The following is a 15,331-nucleotide window of genomic DNA, read 5'->3' as shown; positions in this document are numbered from 1 at the left end:
GCGTCTCGCTTTGGATTGCTCTGCGTTTATGCGGGCCTCTAGTAATCTGTCGCTCAAGGCTGAGCTTCTTGAGCACGATGATCTGTATGACCGAGAGGAATGTTTAGATGAATTTGATCTGTGTGATTTAGTTTCTTGCAAATGCGAGATACGGAGTTCCGCTTTACCTTTAACATCCAGCACCATGACGTCTCTTTGTCTGGCTATTGATTCTGCCTTGCTCAGTTCTGATAGGGCTTCATCGATATTAGAGTCTTTTAGAAAGGTTATATACCTTGTGGACAGTCTATTGTATCTTTCTTGAGCTGTGTCCAGCCGCCCGATGGCAACTTGTAAGCTTGTGGCATCACCTGAGGAGGATTTAAGTCCGGACATGAGGGAGGAAACCCGTTCCCATTGTTCCTCCAGGTTATCACATAGCTCATCTTTCGTGGTGTGATAATTTTCAATGACCTTTACTGTCGGTTTGAGAGAGCGTCTTGGTCGCACGACTTGTTCTGCTGGAAGTGTGGATTCTGTTCCCTGCCCTTCATAATGATCAGTATCAGGTTGCATTTGCTTTAGCTCATCACTGGGGAACTGTGCAAAGTTCTTTTCGGCCATTTTGACTTAAGGTGCGCTGTCTCTTTAAGAAAATGAACTTTTGAATTGGACGCTGAAAATCGCAGTACGGCTCCGATAGGGCACTTTGATAATATTTCTAAGATGTTTAGAGTGAATTGCGTGGTTTTGGCGCGACCACAACAATGTAAGGAGCGTGCATAAACAGTACTTCTATTATGCGAGCAAAGGTTAATATAGGATGTAAAGAGTGGCTTGGCGAGTTGTGGAGGACTTCCAGGCAAGAGTATAGATACTGCGTATGTGCAATGCTTCCACATAGGCTTGTGGAACATGCACTGTAGCTGGGCAGATTTGCTGCAAGTGGGCCTGTTGCTAGGGAGATTCCTGAGTGTGGTACTGAACTCTGAGGGAATCTGTAGCAGGGTATGAACTTTAAGGCAGTTTTTGACTGTTCTGTCCCCACATGAAGGCGAATGAAGGTATATCTGATAATGGCTGTGTAACTTCCTACCTTCGTATCCAAGCAGTGGAGCAGACCGGACCGGCAGATGTTCAGGTTAGATGGATCCAAACGTATACACGGGAATGAAATCAGCGTGGGTTTATTTGGTCCAAAATACAGCGACAAACAGTGATACAATACTGTAAGGTAGTAGAGGTATTGATGCTGTCCTGTGATATCTTTCCTGAGGCTAACTGCTGGTCAAAAACTGATGCCTTCACAAGCCCAGGGTATTGAATGTCCTGTCACACAGCTATATAGCAGATAAAATGGCTGCAGGAAGTGACCAGAACCAAGGCTTGCCTAAAACCACACCCAGCAGAGAAAACACTAGCTATAACAGAGGCATGCAGCATGCAAATTCTGGCCAGCAGATGGCAGCAACAGATCATGACATAGAAACAAACATGGTGAAATAAGAATTGGTGATACAATGCACAGTTAAATAACAAATATGAGGGGAACAGCACAGTTGTCTTTGGGAAATAAAAGTATGAGTGCTGCCAGCATTGCTGCAGAGGTTAAAGCCTGTCAGTGCTCAGACCATACGCCACACAGTGCATCAAATTGGTCTGCATGGCTGTTGTCCCAGAAGGAAGCCTCTTCTAAAGATGATGCACAAGAAAGCTCGCAAACAGTTTGCTGAAGACAAGCAGACTAAGGACATGGATTACTGGAACCATGTCCTGTGGTCTGATGAGACCAAAATAAACTTATTTGGTTCAGATGGTGTCAAGCGTGTGTGGCGCCAACCAGGTGAGGAGTACAAAGACAAGTGTGTTTTGCCTACAGTCAAGCATGGTGGTGGGAGGGTCATGGACTGGGGCTGCATGAGCGCTGCTGGCACTGGGGAGCTACAGTTCATTGAGGGAACCATGAATGCCAACATGTACTGTGACATACTGAAGCAGAGCGTGATCCCCTCCCTTCGGAGACTGGGCTGCAGGGCAGTATTCCAACATAATGACCCCAAACACACCTCCAAGATGACCAATACCTTGCTGAAGAAGCTGAGGGTAAAAGGTGATTGACTGGCTAAGCATGTCTCCATACCTAAACCCTACTGAGCATCTGTGGGTCATCCTCCAACGGAAGGTGGAGGAGCGCAAGGTCGCTAACATCCACCAGCTCCGTGATGTCATCATGGAGGAGTGGAAGAGGACTCCAGAGGCAACCTGTGAAGTTCTGGTGAACTCCATGCCCAAGAGGGTTAAGGCAGTGCTGGAAAATAATGATGGCCACACAAAATATTGACACTTTGGGCCAATTTGGACATTTTCACTTAGGGATGTGTGTTGAGTTATTTTGAGGGGACAGCAAATTTACACTGTTATACAAGCTGTAAACTCACTATTTTAGATTGCAGCAAAGTGTCATTTCTTCAGTGCTGTCACTGTCACAAAAATGTGAGGGGTGTACTCACTTCTGGGAGAATATATATATATATATATACATATACATATACACACACACACACACACACATACATACACATACATATACACATTGGATATATAAAGTCTACACACCCGTTAAAATGTCAGATTTCTGTGTTGTAAAAAATGAGACAAAGAAATAATTTCAGAACTTTTTCCACCTTTAAATGTGACCTACAAACTGTACAACTCAACTGAAAAACAAACTGAAATCTTTTAGGGAGGGAAAGTAAACATAAAAAACTAAAATAATGAGGTTGAATAAGTGTGAACGCCCTCTTATAACTGGGGATGTAGCTGTGTTCAGAATTAAGCAATCACATTCAAAATCATGTGAAATAGGAGTCAGTACACACCTGCCATAATTTAAAGTGCCTCTGATTAACCCCAAATAAAAGTTCAGCTGTTCTAGTAGATCTTTCCTGACATTTTCTTAGTCGCATCCTACAGCAAAAGCCATGGTCCGCAGAGAGCTTCCAAAGCATCAGAGAGATCTCATTGTTAAAAGGTATCAGTAAAGCGCTGAGCAAACTTTTGGCGCTATATAAATCCTGTATAATAATAATAATCAGTCAGGAGAAGGGTACAAAAGAATTAGAAGGCATTAGATATACCATGGAACACACCGGCGAAGACGGTCATCATCAAGTGGAGAAAATTTGACGTAACAGTGACATTACCAAGAACCGGACTTCCCTCCAAAATTGATGAAAAGACTAGAAGAAAACTGGTCTGGGAGGCTGCCAAGAGCCCTACAGCAACATTAAAGGAGCTGCAGGAATATCTGGCAAGTACTGGCTGTGTGATACATGTGACAACAATCTCCAGTATTCTTCATATGTCTGGGCTATGGGGTAGAGTGGCAAGACGGAAGCATTTTCTTATGAAGAAAAAACATCCAAGCCTGGCTAAATTTTGCAAAAACACATCTGAAGTCTCCGAAAAGCATGTGGGAAAATGTGTTATGGTCTGATGAAACCAAGGTTGAACTTTTTGGCCATAATTCCAAAAGATATGTTTGGTGCAAAACCAACACTGCACAACCCACAATAAAGCATGTGGTGGCAGCAACATGCTTTGGGGCTGTTTTTTTCAGCTGGAACTGGGGCCTTAGTCAAGATAGAGGGAATTATGAACAGTTCCAAATACCAGTCAATATTGGCACAAAACCTTCAGGCTTCTGCTAGAAAGATGAACATGAAGAGGAACTTCATCTTTCAGCATGACAATGACCCAAAGCATACATCCAAATCAGCAAAGGAATGGCTTCACCAGAAGATTAAAGTTTTGGAATGGCCCAGCCACAGCCCAGATCTGAATCCGATCTAAAATCTGTGGGGTGAAATGAAGAGGGCTGTGCTCAGGAGATGCCCTCGAAATCTGACAGATTTGGAGTGCTTTTGCAGGGAAGAGTAGGCAAATATTGCCAAGTCAAGATGTACCATGCTGATAGACTCATCCCCAAAAAGACTGAGCGTTGGAATAAAATCAAAAGGTGCTTCAACAAAGTATTAGATTAAGGGTGTGCACACTTATGCAACCATATTATTTTAGTTTTTTTATTTTTACTTTCCTCCACCTAAAAGATTGCAGTTTGTTGTACAGTTCAAAGGTCACATTATAAAGCTGGAAAAAGTTCTGAATTGATTTATCTTTGTCTCAGTTTTTTTACTCACACTCTCACACACACACCATATTACATATGTACATACACAAGTCAATCTCTTCCATGCTGTTGAGGACATATTGGTGGGGATCAGATGGTTTGGCCCGTTGTTGTTTCCACTTCTGCTGCATTATTCTGCGGTCCCTCTCACGTGCATAGATAGGTTTTTGCTGCCTCCAGAATTCTGTGCGTGTATCCAGGTAGGTGATGGCATTCATTATGAGGTCTTGCAGCTTCAACCCACTACGAGTATTTCCTTTCACCAGGCCTATGTCAATTAAAATATAATTTAACTATTATTGATTATTAGCATACATTTATCAGCTTTTAAAGTTCTAGCACCATATCCAGGACTTGTGAAGTCTTCCTATATCTGGTGTTTCTCTGGACTCATTATGCATGCATACTAGTTGTTCTCTATAATATATCTCTATAATAGATGTATACAGGTATATCACTACCTATTGAAGCTTTGCTGACCATGCATATATGACAAAAACAGACTGTGCACAATGCATGGTAACTTTCCATTTCAGCCAAGTGTGTTCAGTCCACCCAAAACAGATATTTCAGTCTTTGGTAGATGCTAGAACCCTGGTGCCAAACCTTCAGCCCTTTGGTATATGATGTGTGGTCCTCAGACCTTAGCAGTCTGTAGTGGGGACATGGATTATGGTAATGGATTAGGGCATTTTTGTCTTCTAGCCTCATGTATCATAGTCCCAGTTTTGCGTGGTCTTCTACAGCATATCCCCAGCCAAATATGTAGCATCCTCACAGTCTCTGACCCTCATTTCTTCTATTAGGTCTGCAGTTTCTGACAGTCCTCTCAAGCACAGCATGACAAATTTTGAACATTATTACGTGTCCCTTTGGTGATGTGAGGGGCCACATTTGAGGCCCCCTTTAGCTCATAGGTTGACAACCACTGTGCTAGACAGCTAAAATCACCCATCATCTACTGGTGGCTTCTATGCTTTATTTCCTCGGTCTGTTTGCCTACTGTGGAAAGTATGATGGGGTCTTCTCCCTGCTGGATTTTTAATCTCGCAGGCAGATAGGCCGTGATTTCACTGTTGGAGAGTACATTATACAGTTCTGCGCAAAGGTTGCAAATTAAGAATGCTTTCAGAAACAGAAGTGTTAATAGTTTACTTTCTATTTTGTTAATTGATACAAATAAATGAACAGAACAGAATCCAGATCAAATCATTGTTTGGGGTGACCACCCTTTGGCCCCTTCCAAACGGGATGAACTCTGCCAGAGCACCTGCTGCCATTTTTCTGCACCCCAGTTCCTATGTTTTTGTGCACAGGACATGGAAAGGTTAAGCGACTCAACTATGCAAGAAAACATTTGCACAGTACTGGATATAAAAAGAAAGAGCCTAACTCGCCCAGTAGGTTCCAGCTATAACTAAAATCACTTTTGGATGTACAGTCCTGCAAAACACTTTTATCCACCACAGAGACCAAGAGATGCATGCTTACAAAGTTCCAGAGCAAGGTTAATACAAGACAAACAGTGCCTTGAAATGTATTCATACCCCTTGAAATTTTCCACATTTTGTCATGTTATAACCAAAAACATAACTGTATTTTATTGGGATTTTATGTGATAGACCAACACAAAGTGTAACATAATTGTGAAGTAGAAGGAAAATGATTTTCTATGTTTTTTTACAAATAAATATCTGAAAAGTGGCGTGCATTTGTATTTAGCCCCCTTTACTCTGATACCCCTAATTAAAATCTAGTGGAACCAGTTGCCTTCCAAAGTCACCTAATTAGTAAATATAGTCCACCTGTGTGTAATTTAATCTCAGTACAAATACAGCTGTTCTGTGAAGTCCTCAGAGGTTTGTTAGAGAACATTAGTAAACAAACAGCCTCATGAATGCCAAGAAACACACCAGACAGGTCAGGGATAACGTTATGGAGAAGTTTAAAGCAGGGTTAGGTTATAAAAAAAAAAAAAATCCCAAGCTTTGAACATCTCATGGAGCACTGTTCAATCCATCATCTGAAAATGAAAAGAGTATGGCACAACTGCAAACCTACCAAGACATGGCCATCCACCTAAACTGACAGGCTGGGCAAGGACAGCATTAAATCGGAGAAGCAGCCAAGATACCCCTTGGTAACTCTGGAGGAGCTGCAGAGATCCACACCTCAGGTGGGAGAATCTGTCCACGGGACAACTATTAGTCGTTTGCAGTTTGCGAGAAGCCATGTGGGGGACACAGCAAACATGTGTAAGGTGCTCTGGTCAGATGAGACCAAAATTGAACTTTTTGGCCTAAAAGCAAAACGCTATGTGTGGCGGAAAACTAACACTGCACATCACCCTGAACACACCATCCCCACCGTGAAAAATGGCAGTGGCAGCATCATGTTGTGGGGGTGCTTTTCTTCAGCAGGGACAGGGAAGCTGGTCAGAGTTGATGGGAAGATGGATGGAGCCAAATAGAGGTTAATCTTAAAAGAAAACCTGTTAGAGTCTGCAAAATACTTGATACTGGGGTGGAGGTTCACCTTCCACCAGGACAAAGACCCAAAACAAACAGCTAGAGCTACAATGGAATGGTTTAGATCAAAGCATATTCATGTGTTAGAATGGCCCAGTCAAATCCCAGACCTAAATCCAATTGAGAATCTGTGGCAAAACTTGAAAATTGCTGTTCACAGATGCTTTCCATCCAATCTGACAGAGCTTGAGCTATTTTGCAAAGAAGAATGGGCAAAAATGTCACTCTCTAGATGTGCAAAGCTGGTAGGGACATCCCCAAAAAGACTTGCAGCTGTAATTGCAGCGAAAGGTGGTTCTACAAAGTATTGGGGGCTGAATAAAAATGCTCATCACACTTTTCAGATATTTATTTTCAAAATGTTGAAAACCATTTATCATTTTCCTTCCACTTTACAATTATGTGCCACTTTGTGTTGGTCGATCACATAAAATCCCAATGAAATACATTTAGGTTTTTGGTTGTAACATGACAAAGTGTGGAAAATTTCAAGGGGTATGAATACTTTTTCAAGGCACTGCATATAAAAAATCCTAAGAAGCATTTTATGCCACTTCTCCTCCATGACATTTTGATCACATTAAAAGTTGATGACAACCTTCATCCTTTAGTAAGGTCTCCAGATATTCCATATCATTGTATATTTCTCCCAGTAGGTGACGTGTAGTCTTTTGACTTTTTGAAGGGTCCACTTTCTTCTGCTGCTTGGGGTCTTTTTTGGGGACCTTTGCTGGTGCTTTTTGTTTAGCCTTTTTGCTCTGTAACACACAAAAAACAATTTGTTGTGATAATGTCTATTAACCAATTTTAGACAATGTACTTTTATGTATATGAAGCTCAGTATGAATCTTTCTGTAGAAAACTCTCATGTTAATAGCTTAGTTCAACCAACATTTTAATTTCCATTTCTGTTAAATGCAAGAGTTAAACCAACTAATCTTTATTACATCTCTCAGAAAGATCGTGGTGAAATACTGTAGCTAAGCTTGAGTGCCTGGGTTTACATTTACAGTGGATATAAAAAGTCTACACACCCCTGTTAAAATGTCAGGTTTCTGTGATGTAAAAAAAATGAGACAAAAGATAAATCATTTCAGAACTTTCGCCACCTTAATGTAACCTATAAACTGTTGAAAACCAAAGAAAAAAAATGAATTAGTTATTGACTCAACCAGGATCTGGTGTGTTTTGGTATTAACTCATATATTTAAATAATAATAATAATAATAATAATAATAGAAAGGCTGATAGTCAAAGAGCACATAAATGACTCCTTTATTCTAAACAAAAACCATCTTAAAAACATATAATTTCAAAACAGAAAACACACCACACCCCACAGGTCTCCATTATACCCCCTTGATGGTATTTGGGGGATATCTTTAGAGCATATGTAATCAAATTCTTTTCTCCAAGTTTCCCAGAAATGCTTTGCACATGAGATTCAAACATAAAATAACTTTTTGTAGAATGGTCAAGAAATGTTTCCACTTGTCAACTGTATCCCATTGGGGAGAGTTCCCTTCACTTCCTGTCCCAAAGCCAAAACAGGGAGTAAGAGAAAAATACCTGCAAATTAAGGGAATCCCTTCAACCCCCAGTTCATCAGAACTAGTGTCCCCATTGGAAAATTTCCCCTCTATTACTTTTCAGGGAAAACCCAAAATTTTGGGTTTCTTTTACTTTCACTTTGAAGGATAATGGTACACTGGACACAGATGGGGAATCTCCCTAATGGGGGCACAGACAGCAATAAAAACCTAATAGGTATTCTAATCCCTCTTCACAAAACTAAAAAAAAAACAAACAAAAAAAAAAAAACACAAACATTTTACCTTTAGTTATACTTTACGTGATCAAGAATGCAAAAGGAATCAGTCTTCTTGAATAACCAGTGACAGAATAACAGACTCACAGCCCAAACCACATCCAAACAAAGGGAAACTTCCTTTTAGTGACCTGGAGCAGGTCAGAGGGATGGGAGAACAATGTATTGTTTGAGGTAAATTGCAAAAACTACTTTAGGTAAGAAGAAATTCATGGACCTCAAAACCACCTTGTTCCTTTACAAAAACAAGAAGGGGTTCCTTGCAGGATAAGGCCTCATGCACGTGGATACTGTACAGTGTAAAATTCAGTGTTATTTCCATGCCTGGGATTCACAGGTGATGTGTACAACTGCACATAAAAATCAATGCCTGTATGTGGGTATAAGATGGTATTTGTGAACAAGTACACGTGCGACCCTGGATGCAAGCTGTCAGTATGGATCCAAGCGCCTGTGTGCCTGAACCCTACGGCACCAGCTCAGACACTTTCCTCATAGAGAGGACTACAAGAAACACCATCTTGTTGTTGAGAGTAGAGACAATAATGTCTCTGATGGGTTTGCACAATGATCTTTGAAATGCAGAGAGAACCAGATTCAAATCTCAGCAAAAGCAAAGGCAAAGTACAGTATATATGAGACTCCCTGTACGAAAAGGTGAAGGAGTGAAAGACCAATGGTTTCTGAAATAAAACAAAACTGGTCAGAAACCTGGCCTTTGAAAATGCTGAAGTGAAGTTTGCCTTCTATGTCTGATAAACCTCAAAGGAAGTAGCATTTCTAGCTGTAATCATCATACAAAAATGCAAATGTTGTTTAACAGCCATGCCATTTCAGGCGATGACCATTAAGTAAGGTGGCAAACCGGTCCTTGCTACAGATGATCCTAAATGATCTAACAGAGCCCAAGGAGCACCTGCCAGGAGTTTTACCAGATAAGCATACCAAATCCACCTGGGCCAGGCTGGAGAAATGAGAATCACTGGAATGTGCTCTCTTTTCTGCAAAGCAGACAAGTAATACGTTTTTCAGGGAGGAAAAAGTATAGATCAAGCTCACCGATTCCATGGAGTCACCCGACCATCAACTTCTTCAACTAAAAATTATGGTACCTGGAGACAAATCTATCCAGTGGTTATTAAACCTGCAGACCATAAAGTCCACAAATGGCATCTCCGCCCTGCAACACAAGTCCTGGATCACATTCAGGTGAGCACTTCTCCAGGTCCAGGTGTTGGCTGCTGAGGCATTTTTGACTGCCAACTGTGTGTGTTCCTGCTTTTTTTTTTTACCAGGCATAAAGTTCTGCCAAAAACAGGATCAGAACAACTGTCTTGCTGCAGCAAGACATTTTTCTCCACCCCTATGGATGATGTATGCCATAAACATGGCTGAATGAATCTTAATGAGATGACAATCCAAAATTACCTGAAGATTCAAGATGTTTTTTGGAAGATGCGACTCCTCCAGTGACCAAGTGTTCTGCATGGACTCCTCCGCAGCCCAGCAGGCGGACATCCAGCAGGAGAATCTGCCAGAATATATGATCTTCCTGAGCCACCAGACCAAGGATAACCTGGTTCTTAGTGCCAAATGAATTGATCTGTCCAGGGACTTGATTGACTTCTCCCAGAACAATAGAACCTTGCCTAACTTCTCTCTGGACCTTAGTTTAGCTAACTGTCTCAAAAGAGGCGATCAACAGAACCAGGATTCTCATGCAAAAGTGGAGACTCAGGTGACGCATGGACTGAAAAGCTCGAATAAGAGAACAGAAAGTTTTAAGTCTCCTCTGACACTTGAACTTTGTCCTAGACTAGACTCAGATAATTAAAAAAATGATTTGGTTCCAGCAACAATTTCTGAAGTTTCAGGATCCACCTGAACTGCCGTCATTTCTGCACAGTCAAGGCAATGTTGGTCAACAGAAGCCCACAATGACTGTTCCCTCAACAGCATGTTGTCTAATTATCCCACAATAGGAGTTCCAGGAGAGTGCATTTTGTTGAACACCTGAGGTGCAGACCAGAGGCTGAAGTCAGTTCCATGAACTGGGAGGCGATGACAAATATGGTGGATGTTGTGAAATAAAGACATTCAGAACTTCAGAAACAAGATGGTGTGAATACTCCCTTCACATATCGGAACCAAGAAGTTGAAGAAAAAAAAAATCCCTAAAAATTGTAATGCCACAGGAAATGGAGCAATGACATCTTGATCCAGAAGAATCGACAGGTGGGCTGGAATCCTGGCATGAAGGGTCTCCAGGAGGAGGAGGACGTAGAGAAACAAAAAGGACTGTTTCTTAACAGTCAGAGAGGGCATTCTATTCCTTAGGCTTCTTCTGTTAGGAATAACAAAACCTGAAAGTCTTCAGCAAACTGGCACAGTTGAAATTAAAAATCACAGCAGTTTTCTTTAAACAAACTTTACTGAAACGTCACAAAGTGATGGTGTGAACTGGCCAGGAAGGAGACTGCAGTGGGACTGTGTTGGAATGGCTCACGCAATCAGTCCTACCACACCTGGTGTGAACGGGCCCTGAAAAGTTCTTCTTTCACAAAAGAGGCATAGAGTTCTAATAATGGATTTGCAGAGGGATCCTGAAGTGACTCAGAGAATTGCAGTTAGTCAATCAGATTTAGCAGAAAAAGGGGATGGGAAAAAGTATAATAAAAATCTGGGAAAACAGCAACCAGTCACATGCCTACTAAAATACTAGATGGCAGCTGTAAAGGAAATATATCTTTATACTGGCATCGATTTTAGATAATGCCTCCATTTTAAATATTTCACAGCTCAAGTTTCGTTTCCCAGGAACTGCTTTCATTTTTGTGTAAACGGATTTTCTTTATATGGTACACCTCTGCTATTGCAAGTTCTGCTCTGCATGTAACTATACTGATAAGAGTGTAATGTTTCAGTGGTTATCCTGACTAAGAAACGCCTGTTGAGTTTCTGTATATCATCCCTTGCTTTGTATTAAGTTTTTAGAAATACGGCTTAAACACTTTTTTGTCAATAGCTTTATTTACCAGGATCTGGTGGTGAGAGAAACTGAGGAGAGGTCAGGCTACAGATAGACAGAAATTGATCCTATCAATTTGGTGTCAGAAGTTGGGACAAAAGCACAGCCGATCGGGTAAGCTGAGCAATAAGCCTAGATTTTACCTTGATAGTCTCCCTTTGAAACCCGGATATATAGTAGAAAAATTAACAGTTTGAGACTGCTGGGTCTCACAGGGATTGTTTGAGGTTTGGAACCTCAAAAGGAAATTTTTGGAGGTTTGGAACCTCAGGGAAAAATTGCCTAGGCAGGAATAATAATATTGTGAGTTCACAGGAGTCCTCATTTCTCTTTGCCATTTTAGAAGTATAAGTGCTTAATTGCTCTTAAATGTTAAGAAACTGTTAAGTAGAATATTTGTGTTATCGTAAAAGTGCCAGCCGCACCACCACCCTGCGAGGTTAACCCTCGCAGGGTGGCGGTGCGGCTGGCACTTTTACAGTGACCCTGTCACTGGGACCTGGTGAAAGCAAGGGGTGCTTGAAAGTAAGAGAATAAGGTTATTGCATTGTCTGTGCTTTTAAGTGTTAAACGCCTGAACTGTTGAGGTTTTGTTGGCGCTCTACGTAAGTACAGTACAGCCTCTCCAGTGAAGAGAATAAAAACTGACACTTTAATATTTAGTGCTTTGCCCAACAACTGTTTTGCTTTAAGGTGGGTATAGTTCATAGGAAGGAAGGAAAGAGAAGAGAAAGAAAGAAAAAGAAAGGGACAGACAAGAAAATCCTAAATTGTCTAGGTTAACTTGTAAGGAATATGTGAGAAGGGTATCGCCATGGGATGATTATTATGTAGTTTATTTCATAGATAATATTGCCAAGTGGTTCTTGGGCATGAAAAGCAGTAGTCCCTTTCCTAGAGATGGGTCTAATGATAAGTTTCATATGGACAGGATAAGTGGACTGTGTTTGGGAGATAAGGAAGCTTTCCTGTGGTTTTCAGGGGACCCTGAATGGGATATGAAGTTTATGCAAGTGGCAGGTCTTCACTGGCTACAATATGTGCATGGTTACACCCCAGAACCCAGTAACCTAAACCCCCACTTTTCGACCCACCATCTGCCCCACCAAGTTACACAAAAGTATATCCAGCTTTACCTAAAATAGAGGATGATGATTTCTTCAGACGGCGGACAGACCGCTACCTGAACCTCCTGTAGTTCCATTACAGGCAGAAAATATACGGAGTCCAGACAGTGTAGAACAGGGGAAGAGGAGAGGGAGAGGAAGAGGGACATGGTAGTAGTCTCGAGTAAGCAGTGACCAAAGCTACAGAATGCTCAAATAACCATTATACTGTCATCTAAAAAGACTGTAGTTCCCAATGACTGGAATTTGAGAAGTACAGTAATACTTCGGTTTACGAATTTAATTCGTTCAGCAGGACTTTTCGTATAGGGAAAAATTAGTAAACCGAAACACTGTTTCCCATAGGAATGCATTGAAACCAATTAGTCTGTTCCAAAGGTCAGAAAAAAGTAAAAGCTACTAAAATACCGCATGAGTTATTTTATTAAGTCATGCAGTATTTTAGTAGTGACTAGAGATGAGCGAATCGAACTTGGCGAAGTGGAATTAGTTTCGAATATTAGGAAAAATTCGATTCGCACCGAATCCGAATATTAGCAAACTTCGGATGCGCGAATCGAATTTTTCCCGATCGGCCGATTTTCATCCCTTCTACAGCCGGCAAAAAGTGTCCCTGCAGAGAGCTCCGCTATTTCTGACAGTTCTCTGACAGTTCCTTCACATTTACAGCGGTTGAAACATTGTATCTATTTGTTTCCATTTAGGATACAGATGTTTTTATTCGGAAACAAATAGATACAATGTTTCAACCGCTGTAAATCTGAAGGAACTGTCAGAGAACTGTCAGAAATAGCGGAGCTCTCTGCAGATACACTTTTTGCTGTACTGGAATTCTTCTTCTTTTCATTCTTCTTCTTCTTTTCATTCTTCTTCTTTTCATTCTTCTTCTTTTCATTCTTCTTCTTCTTCTTTTCATTCTTCTTCTTCTTCTTTTCATTCTTCTTCTTCTTCTTTTCATTCTTCTTCTTTTCATTCTTCTTCTTCTTCTTTTCATTCTTCTTCTTTTCATTCTTCTCATTCTTCCTCTTCTTCTCATTCTTCTTCTCATTCTTCTTCGTCGTGCCCCGTGACTGCCCAAATGAGGGAAGTGTGCGGTGATTCTAAGATCGACGGCACTCATCTGCATGTCATACTGACTGACAGTATTATTTCTCTTCCCCAGCAGACTCCAAGGGCATTTAAATTAAAGGTACAGTGTTCTGCACTAATATAAAGGCTCTCTGAAGCCTAGAAACCCATTAAATAAGTTAAATTCGCAGCGAATAAATTCGCATCGAATCAAATTTCTTCCGCAAATTCGGCGAATCAGCCGAATTGAATTCTTGAATAATTCGCTCATCTCTAGTAGTGACAACCATGTGTTAATGTTTTAGCTGTCAGCGGGGTTGCCCACTGATAGCTGAATGTAAAAGAATTGCCAGCAATTAAAATTTAAAAATGGCATGGGGTCCCCCCTCCCATCCATACCAAGCCCTTTGGGTCTGGTATGGATTTTGAGGGGAGCTCCCATGCCAAAATGCAGCCCAGAAGGTCAGGAAAGGAAGGGGGGAGGGGGGGGGAAACATAACAAGGGGGCTGGGATCCATATTTCGATAAGCCCCCCGCCCGCAGACCCCCCACAACTACTGGCCAGGGTTGTGGGGAAGAGGCCCTTGTCCCCATAAACATTTTTATTTAAATTTTGGCATGGGAGTTCCCCTCAAAATCCATACCAGGCCCACAGGGCTTGGTATGTACGGGAGGGGGGACCCCACACAGTTTTTTAATTTATTATGGTGCCGGTTTTTAAATGTAATTACCGCTTTTTTTTTCCACTATAGCTCAGAAATTCAGCTGTCACTTTCCTCCCAGCTAAAAGAAAGTTTTTGTTTAGTTCATTTCCCTGAGTTAGGAGAAACAATGTTTCCTTTTAGTTCCTTAAAAGAAACAAAGTTTGCGTTAACTCCGGGGAAAGTGACAGCCAATTCTGTGAGCTATAGTGAAAAAGAAAAAAAAGCTGGCAATTGCATTTAAAAATTGGCACCAACATACACTTCGTATTGCAAAAAGAAAAAAAAAATAATTGTAAAGAATTCGTAAACCGAAGCATTATTTTCATTCGTAAACCGAAAATTACGTTAACCAAGGAGTTTGTAAACCGAGGTATTACTGTAATGTCAAAGGAAAGAGTGATAAGGGAGGAAATTTAACTCTTCTGTATGTTGTAATGGGAAATGATGTGGTATAGCCCATTCAACACGACAGAATGACATCATAAAGAATAATCCAGACCCCAGAAAGAATCCAACTGTCTGCATAAATTATTTAAAAAGAGAGCCACACGAGGCAGACAGTGCTCACAACAGGACATGAAATTAATAATTGATGGAATTTCAGGATATACATGGACTCAGGGTTAGACTGGACAAAGGTGCCTACCATAAAATACTCTAGTTGATCCTGGAACCCCAGCATCCACTCATGTATGGCTGAAGGAAGACACTCAGAAAAAGGTATGGGAGGAGGTGACAACAGAGATGGAGCGAATATGGAAGGGTAGAAAATCTTTAGCAACTGCTGTAGCTTGTATATAAGGGCCAAAAGGATACAGTCACAGTGTATGTAAAAAGATTTAGAAAAGTCTAGAAGGAAGAGGCTAGGATGGATATGAAT

The 15,331-nt window shown here is 41.1% G+C and overlaps 1 protein-coding gene across 3 annotated transcripts in view; it reads right to left on the bottom strand.

Moving 5' to 3' along the window:
* ODAD4 (outer dynein arm docking complex subunit 4) overlaps positions 1-15,331 on the bottom strand; it is an 84,104-nt gene that overhangs the window by 39,965 nt on the left and 28,808 nt on the right. For 2 of the 3 annotated variants that reach the window (XM_089668784.1, XM_089668783.1), the window contains exons 5-6: positions 7,295-7,454; positions 4,215-4,436 (exon numbers count right to left, since the gene is read on the bottom strand). In XM_089668784.1, the coding sequence (XP_089524910.1) occupies positions 4,215-4,436; positions 7,295-7,454 (382 nt within the window). The remainder of the gene's footprint in view (positions 1-4,214; positions 4,437-7,294; positions 7,455-15,331) is intronic. The other variant, XM_089668785.1, reaches the window with a different exon arrangement.

The sequence above is a fragment of the Staurois parvus genome, unplaced genomic scaffold (assembly GCF_062004578.1).
Source record: "Staurois parvus isolate SC_StPar_1 unplaced genomic scaffold, SC_StPar_1.0 ptg000063l, whole genome shotgun sequence".
In the NCBI taxonomy this organism is placed as follows: Eukaryota; Metazoa; Chordata; class Amphibia; order Anura; family Ranidae; genus Staurois; species Staurois parvus.
Note: the sequence above shows the minus strand (reverse complement) of the source record. Positions and strands in the feature narration are given on the sequence as shown.